The 13805-nt window shown below is 42.5% G+C and overlaps 6 protein-coding genes and 1 non-coding gene across 7 annotated transcripts; 3 read left to right on the plus strand and 4 right to left on the minus strand.

Annotated features, from left to right (window-relative positions):
• Nucleotides 1-415: 415 nt before the first annotated feature.
• On the plus strand, nucleotides 416-488 carry BYT42DRAFT_t83. The gene has a single exon. It is a non-coding gene; the product is annotated as a tRNA-Thr (tRNA).
• Nucleotides 489-1247: 759 nt separating this feature from the next.
• BYT42DRAFT_572368 (NADP-dependent oxidoreductase domain-containing protein) lies at nucleotides 1248-2579 on the minus strand. Its single transcript, XM_051568601.1, has 4 exons — nucleotides 2292-2579; nucleotides 2158-2224; nucleotides 1642-2098; nucleotides 1248-1579 (listed from the first exon to the last, which is right to left on the minus strand). Exons 1-4 carry the CDS (start codon nucleotides 2338-2340, stop codon nucleotides 1505-1507), a joined length of 648 nt encoding a protein of 215 aa, XP_051423301.1. The 5' UTR covers nucleotides 2341-2579; the 3' UTR covers nucleotides 1248-1504.
• Nucleotides 2580-3538: 959 nt separating this feature from the next.
• On the plus strand, nucleotides 3539-4983 carry BYT42DRAFT_572375 (uncharacterized protein). The gene is made up of 2 exons (XM_051568602.1): nucleotides 3539-4160; nucleotides 4259-4983. Exons 1-2 carry the CDS (start codon nucleotides 3569-3571, stop codon nucleotides 4801-4803), a joined length of 1137 nt encoding a protein of 378 aa, XP_051423302.1. The 5' UTR covers nucleotides 3539-3568; the 3' UTR covers nucleotides 4804-4983.
• Nucleotides 4984-5014: 31 nt separating this feature from the next.
• On the minus strand, nucleotides 5015-9004 carry BYT42DRAFT_572379 (armadillo-type protein). Its single transcript, XM_051568603.1, has 16 exons — nucleotides 8756-9004; nucleotides 8594-8650; nucleotides 8370-8534; nucleotides 7939-8291; nucleotides 7695-7853; nucleotides 7427-7617; nucleotides 7207-7359; nucleotides 7031-7137; nucleotides 6838-6965; nucleotides 6515-6765; nucleotides 6343-6444; nucleotides 6101-6270; nucleotides 5626-6016; nucleotides 5429-5547; nucleotides 5248-5362; nucleotides 5015-5185 (listed from the first exon to the last, which is right to left on the minus strand). Exons 1-16 carry the CDS (start codon nucleotides 8873-8875, stop codon nucleotides 5106-5108), a joined length of 2661 nt encoding a protein of 886 aa, XP_051423303.1. The 5' UTR covers nucleotides 8876-9004; the 3' UTR covers nucleotides 5015-5105.
• A 738-nt stretch (nucleotides 9005-9742) lies between these two features.
• BYT42DRAFT_497206 (uncharacterized protein) lies at nucleotides 9743-11065 on the minus strand (the record flags this gene model as incomplete). Its single annotated transcript, XM_051564480.1, has 6 exons — nucleotides 9743-9961; nucleotides 10024-10275; nucleotides 10331-10423; nucleotides 10489-10603; nucleotides 10697-10775; nucleotides 10846-11065. The coding sequence occupies 6 exons, from the start codon at nucleotides 11063-11065 to the stop codon at nucleotides 9743-9745; spliced, it is 978 nt and encodes a 325-aa protein (XP_051423304.1).
• A 970-nt stretch (nucleotides 11066-12035) lies between these two features.
• Nucleotides 12036-12479, minus strand: BYT42DRAFT_496872 (Pre protein translocase subunit Sec66-domain-containing protein; the record flags this gene model as incomplete). The annotated part of the gene is made up of 1 exon (XM_051564459.1): nucleotides 12036-12479. One exon carries the CDS (start codon nucleotides 12477-12479, stop codon nucleotides 12036-12038), a length of 444 nt encoding a protein of 147 aa, XP_051423305.1.
• A 502-nt stretch (nucleotides 12480-12981) lies between these two features.
• BYT42DRAFT_497556 (ubiquitin family-domain-containing protein) lies at nucleotides 12982-13747 on the plus strand (the record flags this gene model as incomplete). The annotated part of the gene is made up of 2 exons (XM_051564505.1): nucleotides 12982-13125; nucleotides 13298-13747. The coding sequence occupies 2 exons, from the start codon at nucleotides 12982-12984 to the stop codon at nucleotides 13745-13747; spliced, it is 594 nt and encodes a 197-aa protein (XP_051423306.1).
• Nucleotides 13748-13805: the final 58 nt, after the last annotated feature.

The raw sequence follows: 13805 nt of genomic DNA on the forward strand, positions 1-13805 counted from the left end.
AAACATCAATTGAAAAAGCCCCATCGCCAGCAAATCGACTTTCTTGACAGCGTCAGGATCCGTATATTTCGAATAACAGTGACAACGCGAGCCTACATATAGGATGAATTAAAAAGGTCGACAAATAGGTGAGAGAATCAATCCTTTGCAATCGGCAAAAAAAATATTATAAGAGCATAATAGGATCCGACTGAGCACATAGTAGCACTTTGTATTCCTACAAAGCTCTTAGGTCATTTCGCTGAAATCGCGCACACTGTTACGGTCAACTGCAGATCAAAGAAAAGGTGCCGAAGAAAGCCAGTCCCACGACAAGAATACAGCAATCTCATTGGATAAAGGTAAATAAAGACGTCACAAAAGCAGTCGTTTTTTCTATTTATAATAGTATATTTGATCAAAATTTCAACAAGAAGCCTTCTTGGCTCAGTTGGCAGAGCGTCTGCCTAGTAAGCAGAAGGTCGCCAGTTCGATTCTGGCAGAAGGCATTCATTTTTGTATTTTCTGTAAATATTTTTTTTTTTTTTTTTTTTTTTTGCTACTTATTTGCTCTTCAAGGATACCTTATTTCACTGAATAAGAGATTATGAGCATTAAAAAGAATAAGGTAAAGAATTTTTTTTATAAGGGTCAGTGAGCACATGTCCGTTGGTGAGCTGTTGCTCGTCTTGGATTTTGGGGAAACAATAGTTCTCATGAACCCAAAAATTTTACCGGAGGAAGGTTAAAATAATGCAAAAGATTTGGGAGGTGGTTACTTCAAAAATAGGAATAGGGATTTCTTATTATTATAATTGTGCATGAAAATGAGCTGTTGTATCGGTGTCCTGACTTAAATGAGAGCACGGCAAAAAAGATGAGGCCTACAAGCATGTTGACGGGTGTTTGGCATAACCGATGAAGTTCGTTCGCAAATATCAGCCTTGTTGGTGTTAACTGGAATTATTTCCTGAGGCACTCAAATCAATACGAAAAGAAAAAATATTTTCTTTCATCGATCAAGATAAAAAAAAAAAAGATTTCCTTTCATTAGAATTACTGAATGCCCATTCACTAGATTGGGCTCGAATAGATCTTACGACTGCTATGATCTATCGCCGCAAACCTCAGTAAAGAAAATGAAGAATTGATGCACATATAGGGTTGCTGTTCAAGAAGCGGGAGCAAATTAAAACATACCCTCCCTCATAGAAAAGAGTAAGGAAACAGAAGCAGAAGTCGAACGAACGCAATGCAGTTCTAGAAAGGTACGATATTATCGGATGATTGATTGAGCACACTGTTCACCATTTCATGGAATAGTCTATGGGTAACATTGATAAAAAACTGGGGGTTGATGCCATGCTTTCACGCTTGACGAGAATTGACAATTGGGTGATCGGATCATTGTTGGACGAGTACATACTATTACAATTCAGTGCTTTAAAAATCTTTTTCGATTCCTAATAAGGTGATATAGAGTACGGTGTATTGTTTCTTCTGGCAAAACCAATGACTTAATAATTTAATAGATGTCTGTTGGATCCCAGCAGAAACGATGTGATATAGTCTGGTGCACATTATCCAGGAAGGCTAGTTGCTGAGATCATAGAGAGTCAGCAATAGTTCGCAGCTAGACCGAAAGAGAAAGAGATTTTTTACCTGATCAGAAAGTTCAAAGGAGAAAAGATCGGCGTTGCTCTTGACGCGCTCTGGGGTTTTTGACTTGGGAATCACAGCATAATCATGTTGAATCGCCCAGCGCAACAGGACCTGAGCTTTCGTAACACCTAGATTGTTGGCAATTTCTGTGAGGGCGGGGATCTCGATATCTTGGATTAGTCTTCCTTCGCCTAAACTAGAGTAAGCCTGAATCTGAATGCTATTTTCTCTACACAGACTGAGTACTTCTGGTTGATAAAGACAGGGATGAAGCTCAAACTGATGGACATGTGGTCTGATAGAACAGTGACTCAGAAGATGCTGTAGGTGCTTTGCAGTATAGTTGGATACGCCGATTTGACGTAGTTTGGACTCCTTATATAACTGCTCCAGCGCTCCGTAGCTTCCCATGCGATTTTCTTGATTAACAGGATCCTGCAACTTTGTCTTTGACGTCCTGTTTTCAATTCTGAGTCAAAAGCAGCAACAAAGATGAATGAAAATCATCATATATACCCTGGCCAATGAATCAGATATAGATCGAAATAATCGAGGTTGAACCGTTTCAAAGAATCGTTCACAGCTTTGTCAAGCATTAACAAACTTGTATCACGTGCGCGTGTTCTTGCCAGTGAATTGCGTGGGCTTACCTTGATAACAAGCCTCATATCCCTGATGCTGTGGTGCTAATAAGACCATGTTAGGGTCTGTCTTCTTTCAAATATGTGAATGAGAGTATCCTCACATAATTTAGAAGTAATAAATAGATCCTCGCGCTTCACACCCATGGTCTCGTCTTCAAAAATTTCTTGCAATATGCGACCTAGCGCTTCTTCATTTTTATAGACAGTAGCCGAATCTGTGAGGAGTATGTAAGTTGGTCAGGAATCATTATATGCGTTAGCTTGCTTTTACCGATAAGTCGGTAACCGCTGCTAATGGCTTGTCGCACCACCATTCTCAATTCTTCTTCTGTTTTCATGCGGTAGGTCCCCACTAAGTCATTTCATGTTACATTGTTAATCCTTAATCCTCCATTTCTCAGCACTTACAACCGAGAACAGGCATGGGGTTCCCATTATGTAATGTGTATGTCGCAATCGATGGACTAGTCATCGTGGCAGTTGCTGTGAAACGTGCAGTGCCGCGCCCAAAAAAAGTTTACCGAATTTTCGGAAAATCGTCCAATCAGAAAATAGCTAACCAGCGTGAAAGGGAAACGCTACTTTGATGAGCGAGCCCATCACACGCATTCAAAGCGAGCAACATCTTCTCGGTGATATTTGCAGCAGCATTTTTTGGCGTCTGGAGAACTTTTGAGCAGTTACGGAATTCCACTATGCTACACGTGGATGACCCAAGCTATTTCTGGCTGCGATGGTTTTCCTGTTAATTGCCTTTTTTGATTTATCAGCCGTCAGTGGAATACTATGCATGGTGTTTGATCGAGCAAAGCGCTGCCAATGGCGATTGGTGGTGGTTTGTCTCAGCAACAAAAAATGATGGAAACCGAATTCCGTAGCTCCAGTCTCAATCAATGTAAGCTATCTGGTAGAGACATAGCAACAGAACAGTAAGACTTTGGCTTAATTTAAAAGGCTGCGGCGATGAATATTTAGAGTTGTCAAGCCGAGTTTTTATAAAGTGAATTCGGTCGACATGCATTTGTCAAAGGAAAATGCATAGTACGTTTCCGAGTCATGGAAATATTTTAGATTCAAGGAGATGCGCGGTTGCGGATGCTTATTATTGGTCATATATCAAAGGTGCTGACATGCGCCCTGAATCAATGACAATGAGCGTGAATTGGTAACAAATCGAGAAAGTTTTATTTTTGTCGAGATGCTTTTATTGGCTATGGTTCCGCAAAATGAGCTGACCATTTTTTTTTGTGTCACTTCATTGGCTCAATTTTTGATGGTCTCCAATGCCACGACTTTTCGCTTTCCAAACCGAGACCCCTTCACTTTTCCCTCTTCACTTCACTTCTCATCCCCACATCTGCGTCTCGTGCAGAAAGCTTCCATCCACCATGTTCTGGAAAAAAAAGGATAAATCGCCAGCAGCGTCTTCTACAAACGTCTCTGCATCTACAAACCCTTTTGACACTGGCAATCCATCGGCTCAGCCCACCAACTCATCCGACTACGCCAGTCCGGGGCGTTACAGCAGCCCTGCCCAAGATGACAGTCGCTATGGATCGGGAGATAACTCCTATGGAGGTCGTGGTAATGGCGGTGGTCGATATGGAAACAGTAGCAATCGGTACGAAGACGATCGTCAGGATTTATTCAGTGGAGCTTCCAGTGGCCGCCGTTATGATCAGCAAGGCCAAGAGGATGCTTATGGTTCGAGCCGTTTTGCCGAAAACGAAGAAGATGAGGAAGTTGCCGGCTTGAAGCAACAGATTCGTAACGTCAAACAAGATACTTTGCAAAGCACACGCAACGCTTTAGCGAAAATCAACGAGACCGAAGGCACTGCCGCCAATACGATGAACATGCTCGGTCAACAGTCCAGTATGTAGCGCCCTTTTATGTATTAAGTCGTTTAGCGTCAGCACGCGCGAGAAAAAAGAAAGAGAGTACAGTGGCTAATATTCGAGTGTTGTTAATAGGTCAAATTGCGAACGTCGATCGTAATTTGGATTTATCCAAGGCGTATTCCGATCGTGCCGCTTCGCAAGCGAGCGAGCTGAAGCAACTCAATCGCTCAATTTTCATCCCCGTAGTAAAGAACCCATTCACAAAGAAATCCAGAAACCGCAAGGAGTTGGAAGCACTGAAGAGTGATCATGCCGAGCATATGGCTGAACGAGACAATATCCGTCAATTTGAACATGAATCCAATGCTCGTATTGATCGCGCTCAACGAGCCAATCAGCGCACCTCGGCTAACGCCGGTTACCGTCGAGGCCGATCCGAGGCGGATCGTCAACGTTACCAGTTCGAAGGCGACAGTGAAGATGATCAAGTGGAAGATGAAATTGACAGTAATCTTGATCTTTTGGGGGATGCTACTTCCAGACTCAAGAATATGGCGCTCACCATGAATGACGAACTTGACAGTCAGAATAAACATCTACACAAGATGGATAAGAAGGTCGACCCTATCAACGAACGACTGATGACGACCACCCACACATTGAACAAGACCCGTTAGAAGCATGCATTCTTTTTTCTTTCTCTCTCATTTTTTGCTCCAAATTTTGTGGAATCGAATGATTCGGTTTTGATAAACAATCTGTTTTTATCTCTTTCTCTCCGCCTATTCCGTGATCGTAGTGAGGTGAAAGAGTTCTTGGACCATAAGGTGACATTCATAAAGGAAACAAACAAAAAGATGGACGCGTATAGCAAAAGATAAGATGATACATCGCCAGCTTGAGGGACACATATGCTTTTTTTTATAAAATACAATGCTAATTGCATTGTATTACATGAAAAAGGAGATGACTTGTTTATTTATTCTTTATCTTCGTCCATATAATCAGGATTTTTTCGTAGCAGCACAATACCCTCCAAAACTGGGGCCAAGGAAATATCTAGAAAAGGAATAACAGTGTCAGTAAAATATCGTGCCATTTAGATTATCAGATGGTCTTACATTCTTCTGTCGCTAATTCGGCTCGTTCAGAATGAGCAAGCAATACGGGTGTAGAGTGAGTCTGGAATCCAGTGATTGTCTTGGGTCGACCGGCCTGACCAACAACATCCACAGCCTACAAGGATACAATAGTTTTAGACAGACGTTTCACCTTGACAGGCGATCGTTTCCATAACATTACCTGACCAACGCGCACAGTGACGGGCAAATTCTGGAGATTTTCATCAAATGTAATCAAGAAGCGAGGATACATGGCTGTCACCAAAGAGTACAGCATATAATGCCATTTGCCAAAGATGACTGGAAGGGAAAAAAGTAAGGGAAAGTGATGTGAGCAACGAATATATGCGTCTGTATATGTGGCAAATGTATACTTACATGATTTATAATCTGTAAAGGTGATGATGCTTGTCATCAAGCCCGCCACGGCTGCGGGAGACATGATTTGTCGGTCGGTGTGGAAAGGATTTAAGGTCATGGTTCCCTTGGCCATATGTAACAGACCTTGAGAGATGCGCACCATGAAAAGTGTAGAAGCATCCTTGTGATAGAAACTGGCCAATTGTCTAAACATTTGTGCCAGACGAGCATTATTTGTACCAGCACCCACGAGACCCATGGCAAAAATGGCACTGATGGCAACGTCACCGTCGTTATCGTGAGAGTATTTGCTCAGTGTGTCAAGGACATTCACAAGAGGATTGGAGGCACATAATAAGCCCAAAGCAAGTGGCACAGCACGACGAATCACAGGTTCGCCATAATGCATCTAAAAATATTACACAAAACCAGCAAAATAAGTTTTCTGAGACAATCCAAACCTACGCACGTTTTCCCCTTCTTCCTCACTTACCAAATGGTTGAATGTTCGCAGACACATTTCCGAGCCAATGTCTTCGCCCATGGCAATCAACGCGACACCAATGGTGGCAAAGCCTTGATGCAAATCGTCTTCCTTTTCTTTATCCACGTGATCATTGCAAATGTGGAGCATCTTTTGCACTTTGAGTACATTGCCGGTACCTAACGCAAAAATCAAAAAAAAATGGATTCAACACACTGCGACAATGTTGACGAATATCAGCTGCGACATACCAGCAAATGAAAGGATTTCAACCAAAACTTCAGCTTGTTTGCCAATAGGGTGCTCAATGGCTTTGAGGGTTTCCAAAGTAGCATCGGATGCATCTTGCTTTCCTGTTAAACCGAGTGCAAAATGTTGAGTGGATGTGTCCATGTCATATTCTTTCTCAACATTCCAACTTACCAAGGAAAAGAAGACCCAGACCAAGTGCCATAAATCGAGACCATGTATCTTTAAGGTGCACATCTTCACGTTCCATCATGGTCTGAAGAATTGTGCTTGTGATATCACCGTTGCAAGAGCCAACAAAGACCATGCCTAGCGACAAAGCCGCCATGGATGACAATTCCATCGACAAGGAAGTATCACTGACAAGCGGTAAAAGTAACTCCAAAAGTTCTTCACGACCAGAACCGGCGTAAGCCAAACCAAGACTAGAGTATGCGCGACGAATGGTTACAATCATCTCGAAATAAACCAATATAAATGAATAAAGTTGGACCTACCCGTAAATGGCCGCCTGCTTGACGCACACACTACCAGTCTCGATGGAGTCGGACAAGAGTGCCAAAGGAGGATCAGATTCCTCACGAACACCGGAATTGAGGATACCGATAGCCAAAAGAGCACCAGCCTATAGAAAAAGGAACGGGGTGAGTCATAATACCACACAAGCATTGTTGACAGATGTTCATGTACCTTGATATTGTCGTCGTTGGAGTACATGTATTTATCGATCAAGGACAAACCAACTTCAATATCCCACAGAGAAATAAGACCCAAAGAGGCTGTAGCACTGATCATGCCTTCATAATTAAAAAAAAAGCACCTCGATTAGATGAATGGAATGCTTCCCATATAATACTGCGACGTACCATGCTCCTTTGTCTTATAAATCCAGGACGAAGAGGCTTCTTCATCAGGGATCATCAGTTTATCTCTGCCAAAAGCGGCATTGATAAAGGCATTCACAAATGTTGATGCCAAGTTGTTGCGTGCAGAATCAACATTGGCAGTGAATGCAGTTCCTTTATAAAAAGAGGGTCAGCATGATTTACATGTCGAAAAAACTGAATAATATCCATATCCACTTACGATGATTTTCCAAATAGCTCTTGTAGATATCATCAGGGGTCTTTGGTTCCATAACATCCAATTCCTTGGCTAACGAGATAAAGTAACGTGAAAGATGGGTGTTTCTCAGACATTCTTCAATCTCTGTGTCTTCTGTCTCGATGTGGATCTGCTGGCGAGCAAGCAATAAAGCCATCTGTTTCTTCAAAGTGCTGCATGTCACCCATGGTGAGAGAAAAATATAAATGAGCAAGCTATTCGTACACCCCATGACTATCGAATGCCTTACGGATCATTGCAAGAATTGAAATCTTCATTGATCAGCTCGTGATCACCCATACGGATGGATAAGATCAGAGCTTGAGGATATTTTTCTTGTTGACGATAGATGGCGCGAGCAGTTCGAAGGAATTGAATATCGTCAGGAGGTGCAAGCAGATTCACACAGCTGAGATAAGAAAAATACAAAAGAAGAGCAGAGTTTCAGCGATCGATATGCTCCTTTTGTTGGGATATGAAAAGTTCACACTTACCCAACCATGTACAAGCAAACACGTTCGTATGTATCCTTGTCGACGAAGCGTGGTAATTCAGTAATCGACTCGAGCTCGAGCAACAAGTCGACAGCGTCAGCTTCTGCGTTGTGTCGAAGAAAGAAAGGAACAATCTCGAGAGCCAAGGCGATCAAGTCATCGGTTGTTTCGTCCTTTTCGGTGCGAGCTTCATACTCTTGCATAATTTCGCCCGAAAGATGTCGAACGTATTCGTGACCCCAGGATCCAATATCTTCCTCGGTTGAACCAATAAATCGATATCGTAAACATTCTCGCTGACCTTCCTCGGCATAGGTCATTGACAAGACGGAAAGAATATCTGCAAACAATCGCTTTGGCTATTGGTGAGCACCATTTGCATTTTCGTTTGTCTCCCATCCCTGTGTGACTTGTTCATTGTCCAAGTTTACCTTGTCAGGTGAATCCGACCATTTGGCATGCACTTCTTTCAACAAATTGTAGTGAGGGCTCAAGAATTTGAGCGGTTTTGGCACAGAGGTCATGGAGCTGGTGGATGTACGAATTAAAGTACGGAGTTGTTCCAAGGCGGGACGATGAAGTTCTCGCTTATCCTCCTAATTGGGTGACAAAGTAAGAAGCCCATGATCCTGAAGCGCATCTCTATTTCACTTACTTGTAATCGTTCCACCAATAACTCGAGCTCACTCTTCAACTGCTGATCTTCTTCAGACTAAAAGCAATAAATATCATTAATCGAAGGGTTCCCAGGACATTGCCGGTTCCCAGGACATTGCCGTCGATGAAAATTAAAAAAAAAAGAAAAGGGCTCTATTACCAATTCTTCTTGTTGTTCCTTTTTATCGTTTTTCTCTTTGGTGGCCGAGTTAACGGACTCTTTTTCGTCCGTCTTCTTGGCATCCACATTCTTGGACATGTCCTTCTGTTCGTTGACCATGATGGGCTCTTTTTGGTTGCTTGAATTTCAGTCGATCGCGAACGTAACGAAAAGAGAACGCGCACGCAGCACTAAAGTGCGTCATAAAATCCCACTTGGCTTTCCTACTCCGACAAAGCAATGACGTTGACCCTGTGACGTTGCCATTGGGTCCTGAAATTTTTTGATCTGCGAAAGTTCCCTTTCGCCGTTGCAGAGAAAACCTTTCTGAGTAAAACATATTTTCTGCAAGTCCAGATATACAGTACAATATTTCCGCACTAAACATCGAAAAGGCTATTGTATTTCGATCTGACCGTTTATGGCGTCTAATTGGTTGATGGAACGACGAGTAAGTGTCTGTGCACTTTGTCTACAAGATTGGAACATACTATTGCACATGGATAAAGTGCTCATGTATTCGAGAAAATGAGCCACAGCATGAATCGTCTTTATACAATAGCTTTTACTATGAAAATTGCAGGGAAAATGGGTTTAATTGTCCCTTTCAGTCGTCGAGATTCAGGGTTAGTTCTTCCCAAAACGCAATCTGCAGAGACAATGAAATTATCAGGAGTATGCCTGCTCAACTTATTCCTCCAAGATCCCTGCTTATTTCTTCGCAATTAAGGATCGTTCATAGCTGAAAGAATTCAGGGTCTTCAAAAACTAATCGATCGTGTCACACTTTGTGAGATTTTAGCCATAGCCATGTTTTGATTTTATTATCACTTTGCTTATCCAATGCGGATTCAAGCAAAGCTACGGAAATTACAATAGTTACTGCTGTATGTGAGAGAGTATATGTAAAAGTATGTCTGGATATAATTTAAAGCGATAATGTGAAAGAGTATATAGAAGCTAAGTTGAAGGTAACTTTCAAATGAGCTAAGTAGGTTTCTCATTAGCAATATTGATCTCCATGGATTTGTTACTGTCATCATCATAATTATGAACTTTGGGGCGCACGACAGGCATCTTAAACGCATTCGTTTTCTCAGCAGCAGCAGCCATACCGCCGTCAAAGGTCATTTCTGCAGTGATATGATCGACAGTGTGTGCTCCTTTCGTTCGATCACCATTCGAAGAATGGGCATTATTCGTAACCTGATAAAGAACGAGAAGTAAGTAATTGTAGATATAACTGGCAAATCAAGAAGTAGACTGACCCAGTGCACTGTAATGACGTTGATGGTTACGTCGACTGTGCACATTGTTAAACAAACAAGACCACGTTCATGACCCTGAGAAATGACGACGAGCAACACATTGAGAAAGGACACCAAGAGAGATACAAGTGACGCTACAAGAGTTCGACGTGCCAATCTAAACAAATTCGATTGTTTCCAATTGGTGCGCGAGTTTCTTCCGACAGCCATCAGCGGCTTCATGAAAAGCCACGTCAAGTACAAGTTGAAACACTGACAGTAACGATCAGTGGGTCTCGTCAAGGGCGGTAATCAGCCTATTACTTACAAAGTCATAGACAAGGAGCGGAATACTGGCAATGGGCTGTAAACCGATGGTGCATTGACCGGAGGACTCCAGGTAAATGTTACTGAATGAAATCTGCATTGGCACCAATTTTCATATCAATATCCAAATATGACTGCATGCATATAATTTCCACTTACCATGAGCCCAAAGATAATCATGTATGGGCAAAGCAGGAGAATATGAAAACGGTATTGGCATGTTTTCATACGGGTTGTTTTAACAGCGGTTACCAAGTGGACGCGTTCAATAAGCCTAACCATCATCGAACGATTAGAGTGAAATTTCAACATGATTTTTTTTTTTCAAAAAGAACATATGGTTATGGACTTGATCTGGCTGACGTACCAGGCATAAATTACGATCTTGCTTCCAGCGTAAAAGATATCACATGCCATCATACCGAGAGTGCAAGAGACGATATTATCTTAGGGTAGGATAGGTTAGTTCAAAGCTATCAAGCGTCATGCATGTTACGCAGCAAAAGCTCGACTTACTATTATTAGTGGAGACGACAATGACAGAGGTGGTGGAAAAGGCCCATGATAAAGTATACAATAAAATGACAAGGGCGCGGCCGTAATTGAGAGTTCGAAAACGTTCACCAAAGGTTTTTGCACCCAGAGCGCAGGCTAATACGGTAATACAAGCGAGTGAAACGAATTCCGAGGCAGCTTCCATGAGATCAGGTCCGGGAATTTCTCCGGCCACCACCATTTCCACCACGGCTGTATCGTTGCCGGTCATGTTGCCACCCATTTTTAATTAGATATCCTCTAGCTGGTATGAAATGAGAAGGGGAAAAAATGGAATGGGAAATGCATGGCTACGTGCTTATTTTTAAAGGTTTATGAGGTTGCTGTCCGTGTCTGCCGATAAAACTCGGTGATGGAGTGAGTGTGTTTTTCTTTCTCCCTAAGCGGCAATGTCTCCCTTTGTCGGTGCTGTCATTCATTCATCCTTCCAAGTGAAAAAAGGATCGAGAACCCCTGCAGTTTTCATCCTCCTTCTTGGGGAAGCCCTTCAAGGAGAATCGCTAGTTCGTCGCATAAATTTCTCCTAAAACATAGTCTCTTCTTTTTGCGAACAACCAAAGATCGGAAACAATGCTCGGTAAACACTACAAGCAAATCGGTATGGGTTCTTTCAATATTGAACAGGCCCTGTATACCTAGTCGGCAATGCGTACCAACCATTAAGTGTTTTCTGATATGGGTGCCTTGATAGATGCACGCAAGATGAGGTTTTTTGCTGCGCAACGAGAATCATGATATAATGGGTCGCGGACTTGAATACTGAAATCCGCTAAAGTTGATAATCACAAACGAAGAAAAAAAAGGGGGAGGGTTAAAAGCAAAAATGAATAGGCTACTTCTTGTGGTTGCGGGGCTCAGTTCCTGGAGATTGTAGATCAACGATCCCAAAGAACGAAAAGAAATGTATAGAAGTTCCAAGACGATTCTATGAACTTATGAAAACCCAAAATTATGGATGGCAAAAAAAAAGCATTAACAAAGTTATACATGGTAAACCGGTAATTTTTTTTTCGCCCCAAGCATGTTCAAGGAAAAATAGAATAACGTAGAAAACGCGCAAAGACCCAGAATTTTAGGGAGCTTTGTTTGATCGGTCTTCAATGGCCAAAAAAAAGTAGTGTAAAATTTCTGCATGCGTTTTTATTATATTCTTATTTCTTTCCCTTGCCCTTGCTTGCTGCCGCCTTCTTTTTTTCCTCCTCTTCCATCCTCAGCAGGGCTTCTTCGGCTTTTTTGGCTTCTTTGGCTCTTCGCTCCTTCTCGCGTTCTTCAGTTGCTAAAGCTTCTCTTTCTTCACGCTGTTCCTGAACTTGTTGACGCTTCATTTCGTTTTCTCGCAGAGTCTTCATTTCGACCTGCATCTGCTTCTGTTTCTCATGTTCCAACATTTGCGCCGCCGATGAGAAGATACTTTGACCCCAACCTTCCTTATACGTGTTGGCTTCGTTGGCTGTTTCTTGCAGTTCATGCATAATTTCCTGTTCTGCCACACTGAAATCGCGCCACAAGTCATCACCCACGCTACCCGTACGCATCAGTTGCTGAAGAGCAGGTTTTTCTTGTTGCACCTGGACAAGACGACGCACTGCTTCCATGGCCCGACGAAGTAATGCGGCTCGCAAATGATGTTCCGGAACAGGTGTTTCGCAGTTGAGTAGGGCAATGTATTGCTCTTTCTGGACATTTTCAGGGAACCAGGGTTCAACAGCTTTGAAGCCTGAAAAAAGGGATTCAATAGTTAGCTAGCTGTCATATAATTTCATTCACATCCTTTTTTTTTCTTTTTATTTTCTTCCTTACTCGTAAGCCTTCTGTAAAAATAGGAAAAAACACTCATGGCAGCGATGCAGCCGCCAAGATATAAGGCTGGCAATAGAAGCGAATGCATCGTTATGGAAAGAAGTGCAGAAAGATGAGGAACAAAGCGTGGACGCCTGCAAGTGGTATTTTTTGAAATTTCCACATTGGATCATTTTGATTGGGCCACAACGCACGTTCATCACGTGACGACGTAATGCAACGTAGATTGTCCCTCGCTGTTTCTTTCCTTCCACACCTGTTGCCACGCTTTTCTTTTTACCACTCAATACAGTCATCATGATCTCTGTCCCTGAAGAAAACCAATTCATCAAGCAGTTTGTAGATAGTTTGTCTTCACGTGGAGTGCGCTATGGCAAAGATTATATGCCACGTTCGTTGCATACCACTCCCAAAATCACAGTAAGTTCTCTCAACACTCGGGTTCACCATCGAAAATGACACTCAAAGCTATCCACTACTTAGCGACGTCCCATTGCTCAAAGACAGTCGGATGGTAAGTTATCTTTTCTTTTTTCGAAAGCATTCATAGCATCAGGTTAAATAATTTCCTCGGATGTCTCGAAAAACAATAGATGTCGAAATGAAAGACGAGACGACTTCGTCAAAGACCGACGTATCCAACGATAAACTGGAGTTGGCCGTGAAAGTGCTGAAACCGGCTTCGCAATTTACTATTGGTAATATTTCGGCCGACGATACCGTGTTGGTGTTGAAAAAGAGAATCTATCAGCAACAGAGCGCTTTCCCCGTCAATCGACAGCGACTCTTATTGAAAGGCAAGGTGCTATCCGACCAAAAAGCATTGTCTGATTACGGGATTGCCAGTGGTGCCGTGATTCATCTGATGGCCACAGCGGCACCAAAATCGACTGCAAAAGTGGAGGAAGAAGTAAAGACCGTGGGCCGTTTTGGTCTGTCTCTCGAAGGCGAGAAGACGATCGACAGTGCGGAGTTCTGGGACGCGATTCACCGGACAATCAAGGAGAAGATGCACGAAGACGATGCACAGATTGTTATGAATAAATTAAAGCATGCGTTATAAGCGCAAATAGCAACACAGAGGAGCAAGGAAAAAGAGGAAAAACAAAAAGCTAAATAAA

This window comes from Radiomyces spectabilis (genome assembly GCF_025331425.1).
Source record: "Radiomyces spectabilis strain NRRL 2753 chromosome Unknown BYT42scaffold_7, whole genome shotgun sequence".
Classification (NCBI taxonomy): Eukaryota; Fungi; Mucoromycota; class Mucoromycetes; order Mucorales; family Radiomycetaceae; genus Radiomyces; species Radiomyces spectabilis.